This window comes from Merops nubicus, unplaced genomic scaffold, assembly GCF_000691845.1.
Source record: "Merops nubicus isolate BGI_N331 unplaced genomic scaffold, ASM69184v1 scaffold3222, whole genome shotgun sequence".
In the NCBI taxonomy this organism is placed as follows: Eukaryota; Metazoa; Chordata; class Aves; order Coraciiformes; family Meropidae; genus Merops; species Merops nubicus.
The window spans coordinates 578-5,549 of record NW_008592728.1 but is presented as its reverse complement, the minus strand read 5'-3'; the positions used below and the strand labels follow the sequence as shown (position 1 = coordinate 5,549).

General features: G+C 44.0%; 1 protein-coding gene across 1 annotated transcript in view; it reads right to left on the bottom strand.

Annotated features, from left to right (window-relative positions):
• Positions 1 to 526: 526 nt before the first annotated feature.
• The window catches only part of PCDH9 (protocadherin 9), a 4,593-nt gene continuing 147 nt past the window's right edge, over positions 527 to 4,972 (bottom strand). Inside the window, 2 exon segments of the mRNA XM_008935224.1 lie at positions 527 to 2,133; positions 2,135 to 3,827. Coding sequence (XP_008933472.1) covers positions 612 to 2,133; positions 2,135 to 3,693 — 3,081 coding nt within the window. The 5' untranslated portion in view covers positions 3,694 to 3,827 and the 3' untranslated portion in view covers positions 527 to 611.

Here is a 4,972-nt window from a genome sequence, read left to right as displayed (position 1 = left end):
TGAACTCAAAACAGAGGAAGACTTCCGTATGGCTTAGTTACATCCTACCAACAAACCATGTGCTTCACAGATGAAGTAGCTTGGAAATTTGTCCGTCTTTGTTAGGGAAAATATTAATCCCTTTAGGAACGCTAATTTAGCAAGATTACAAATCAGCTTGAACTATAAAAGAAACTCAAGCCAGCACACTTCAAAATTTTAAACTGAATGTATGTATCACTTCAATCTTGAAACAGTCAGATTTTCAGACTGAAATTTAGCATATAATGAAACAGTTTTTCTTCTTCAATAACTTTTACATTTGGACAGTCAGATACAGGGGAGGAAAAAAAAAGACTTTTTTTCAGTTTCATTTATTGCACATGTATGTGCACACATATGGATGCATAACAGTCCTTTAACAATCAGTACTCTTCGAAATTCAAAGTATCAGAGGCATTTTGCACATGCATGGTTATGCCCCAGGTAAATGATAAGGTGGTCAAGGTTTTTCGTTTGTTAGCTTTTGTTTTGGGTCGGGTTTTTTTTTGTTCTCCCCGTAATGTGACTAAATTAAATTAAACTAAAACAAAACAAACTTAAAAAAACAACCCACAACATAGTGGCACTTTTTAATACTGGTTGATCGGGCACTTGTATGCAGTACTTATAGACCAGTAAAAGTGCTCGTTTACCTGTCTGGTGTGTAAGGGGCCCTTTGTCTTGAAGCCTCCTTGGGAACTGCACTCTGAGGCACTGAAGTGATCTGAACTAGTGGAAGATCGTTTGGAAAGGGTGTCACAACCACCAACAAAGGTGTTGTCCAACGGGAGTTCCTGAATCACGTGATGCTTTTTAACTGAAACTGGAGTGTCAGGTTTGAGATGAAAAGCAGACTGTGGAGAGGCAGATTTGTAATGCTTGGCAAGATCAGGACTGTTAGGCTTAAAGGTTGTTGGTGGTGCTGTGCCCCAATCAAATCTTCCTATACTTTGCTCCTCCAGCTCTGCTGGAAGGCTTATTGTCCCGTTGATAGGTTCATGAACCGCATCATCAGGTTTGGACTCCTCAATGGTCACAAAGTTCAAAAGAGAGCTCTTCGGAGATTTCCTTTTCTTCCGTTTCTTTTTCTTGTTTTGCTTGTTCTCCTGATTGGGAGACATCCACTCAGCACCTTGCTTGCTCCTCTGGGCAGCTTTGAATCTGGATGCATGTCGACAGCGAACGAGAACTGTGACAAATATCACCACTATGACAACCATGGCACCTGCCACAATAGCTATCATGATCGTGAGATAGTCCTCATTTTGGTAGGGTTGGCTACTGTCCCCTATGTTCCGGTCCAGAGGGGTTTCCATAGTCCTGCGTATCAAGTCATAAATGTAAGAGGCATTTCCAGCAGTATCATTTACATACAAAAACACAAGCACAAGAGTATGCAAGGATTTGGGATAACCCAAATCACTGATGTTGACAACTAAGCGGTGCAGCCCCACATCATTAGGAGTTGGTTTTTCTTCCAGAGTGATATTACCCGTCACCGGATCAATCCGAAACAAACCCTTGTTATTTCCGCTTACAATCGTGTACTTCAGCTCAGCATTCATGCCCGTGTCTATATCCACAGCAAAGACCTCGGCTACCACTGACCCCGGAATTGCTGAGAGTGGCACTAGCTTAAAGGAAGTATTAGAAGGTGGGTAGATGACAACAGGGCTGTTATCATTAACATCCATGACATTTATGGTCACTTTCGCTGTAGAAGAGCGAGGCGGCTGCCCTCCATCCACTGCCTTAACATCAAAGGTGTAGGAGCTCTGCTGTTCTCGATCGAAAGAAACATTGGACTTTATAACTCCAGAGTAGGGATCCAGCACAAAGTTTTCATTGTCGTTCAGGATGGAAAGTGTCACTGCTTTATTTTCCCCAGCATCTGCATCAGTCACCGTGATCACCCCCACTGTGCTGTACTTCGGTAAATTCTCCGACACGAAAAACTGGAAGTGATTATGAGTAAATTTGGGACTGTTGTCATTTTCATCCAACACAGTAACAATTACAGCTGCTTGACTCTGCAAAGGAGGGGTGCCATTGTCTCGGGCTGTAACAGTGAAAATGAAACGTTCCTGCTCCTCTCTGTCAAAAACTCTGGATCTTCCGATCCAGATCGAAAAAGGAGGCATTAGGGCCAAGCTGATAAACAATGTCTGCGTTTTTCCCACTGTCTTCATCTGTGGCACTAATAGTTGTTAAGTATAGACCACGTCGGTTGTTTTCAGAAACTGACAGCTCAATTACAGGCTGGCTGAAAATCGGAGGGTTGTCATTTTCATCCTCCAGTTTAACTCTTACCAGGGCAGTCTGGTTCAAACTGGGCTTGCCAGAGTCAGAGGCAACAATTTTAAAGCTGAATTCTTTGGTGCCCTCATAGTCCAACAAGGAAGAGGTCTCTAGCAAATACTGGTTGTCATAAACCGCCTTCAAGTGGAAGGGGACCTCTCTCTCAATGAAACAGATCACTTTGCCGTTCACATCAGTGTCCTTATCTGAAACCGTAATTAGGGCAATCTTTGTATTGACAGGATCTTTCTCAGATAAGTACACAGTGCCATTGATGGGACTGATTATGTACCTGAGGTCTATGTTTGGCGGGTTATCGTTCACATCGGTGACATTGATGGTAACGGTTGCCCGGGCTGGTGTAGAGCTACCGTCACTAGCCAGCACTGTCACTTTGTGGATAGCAGTCTCTTCTCGATCTAGGGACCTCTGGACTGTAATCAGCCCTGTGGTGTTGTTTAAAGCAAAAAATCTTTTGGTTGCAGGGGCGACTTGGGCACCAAAAATATATCTGATCTCTGCATTGCTTCCTATATCTGCATCTGTAGCATGAAGCTGAATTACAGATGTGCCTACAGGGGCATTTTCTGGTATATGAACCTCTACTTGACTCTCTTTAAACACTGGCCTGTTATCATTGACATCACTTACTGTGACTTGCAGGATGGCTGTGCTGGATTTCTGAGGGGTACCTCCGTCCTCCACTTTGATTTTCATCACGTAGGTGTCCTTTTGCTCTCTGTCCAAGTTCTGCTGCACGATCAGCTGAGGCCATTTCTCTCCTTCTGGAGTTTCTACAATATCCAGTCCAAAGACACTCTGCCCATTTAACAACTCGTAGTGCTGCACACCGTTGAAACCTGTGTCAGGATCTGTTGCTGATGGGATTGGAAAGCGACTGTTGATCAGAGTGTTTTCTGGGATGGAGATATTGATGACAGGGGATGGAAACATAGGTGCATTGTCATTAGTATCCTTTACAATGATTTTTATTTTGATCAGCCTAAAAAAGTCATTGGGGAGGATCACCACTTCAAGTTCAAAGAAACACTCATTTTCTTCTGCATAAGATGCTCCAGCACAGAGTTTTTCTCTGTCTATTCTGTTAGATGTCGTAAAGATTTCCCCAGTGTTACTGGACACTTTGACCAGAGGGGCATCCCCTGCTTTAGACACTAGTCTGTAGACAAGGCTGGCACTGGTCCCTGTGGCAGCATTGATGTGAGAAATGTTCAGGTCCTTTGGTATGTTCCCTATGGGTACGTTTTCAGGCAGCTCCTCTCTAATAGTGTAAATAAGTTCTTGAGCTATAGCAGAATCCAGCCTTAAACAGGCAATCAACGTGGCCAACAGGTAAAAATCCCTCAGGTCCATGATAATGTTTTTATTATCTTTCCCCAGATTTTAGGACTTAAAGGTTTCCAGAGAGGAAGGATGCACGATTTGCAAGAGGAGGCATGCATGGACTGCAGGATGCATTACATCTCATTTCTTATTTGGAGACAGCACTGTCAACACAACCACACAGAACAGCATTATTTTTTTTTGTTGTTTTTTAGGCATGACAAATCCACGATCTCCAACTACTACTTGCTTTTCAAATGCACACTGGCAGCAGCACATTTTCCTACTGCTCCCTTTTACAAGGAATCCCCCCAGACAAATGCACCAATATCCCGTTGGCTGCACTTGCACAGAGCGAGAATGGAAATAACTACTTGCAGGATTAAGGGTAGCTACCGTTCTGAACACGTACTTTCTGAAAAATTTCTTGGTACACCGTGTAATCCCTAACGTGCACTCCCTCTCTACCCTCCTCCAGCCAGTCATTTGGTGCAAGTGAAAAAAAAAATCTTCCTGCTCTACTTCTCGATTCCAACTGCTATGCCAGCTGCCAACTGTAATTTGTCGTTTCCTTCAATACACGTTTTTTAGCTCTCGCAAACTAGATTTTTCTCTGCTCCTTGTGTCTTGCATCCCCCTCTATGGTACCGGGAAATAATCACCCGGACGTGCTGCTGCTGCAGCAGTCGTCACTGGCTACTTCACATCCCTGTTAACTGATGAGACAATAACAGGACTTACAGTTTCTTACACTCTCAGCTCAGGGTTTCCTCTCCAGATACTGGATACTTCTCCTTCTGTTTAATAACCTTAAACTTTCTTTGTTTGCTTTTAAACACAGCCTAAATCAGGAGGCTGGAAATTCCAAATGCAACTTAGGAGCAGCCAGCTCCTAAACTGGGGGGGGGAAGGGAGTGAGATATTTTCTGATGACGAGAGGAGGAAAAAAGGTACAGCCTTTTCCCTTTGACACTGACCTCCCTTCAGGATGATATTAGCACCTGCCACACATAAATACTGCAGACTAATAATGCAGGTGGGGGGGGGGAAAGAAAGAAAAAAAAAAAGCAAGCGACAGACTTGTGTTTGCATGCTCTGCTGCTAACCGCGAAATTATCCGGGTGTGAGCCTGCCAGCACTTACAGTTTGGCGGAACTGGGCAGCCCCTCAGCACTAATCTTATCTGCATTAAGCTGCACGAGAGCTGATGCCCGCGATTACTTCCAGCAGAGTGATGCAGGTAGGGATGCAGAGACAGCGAGTAGGTGAGTCCTTGCCACCAACATCAACTGAACCCGAAACACTGATT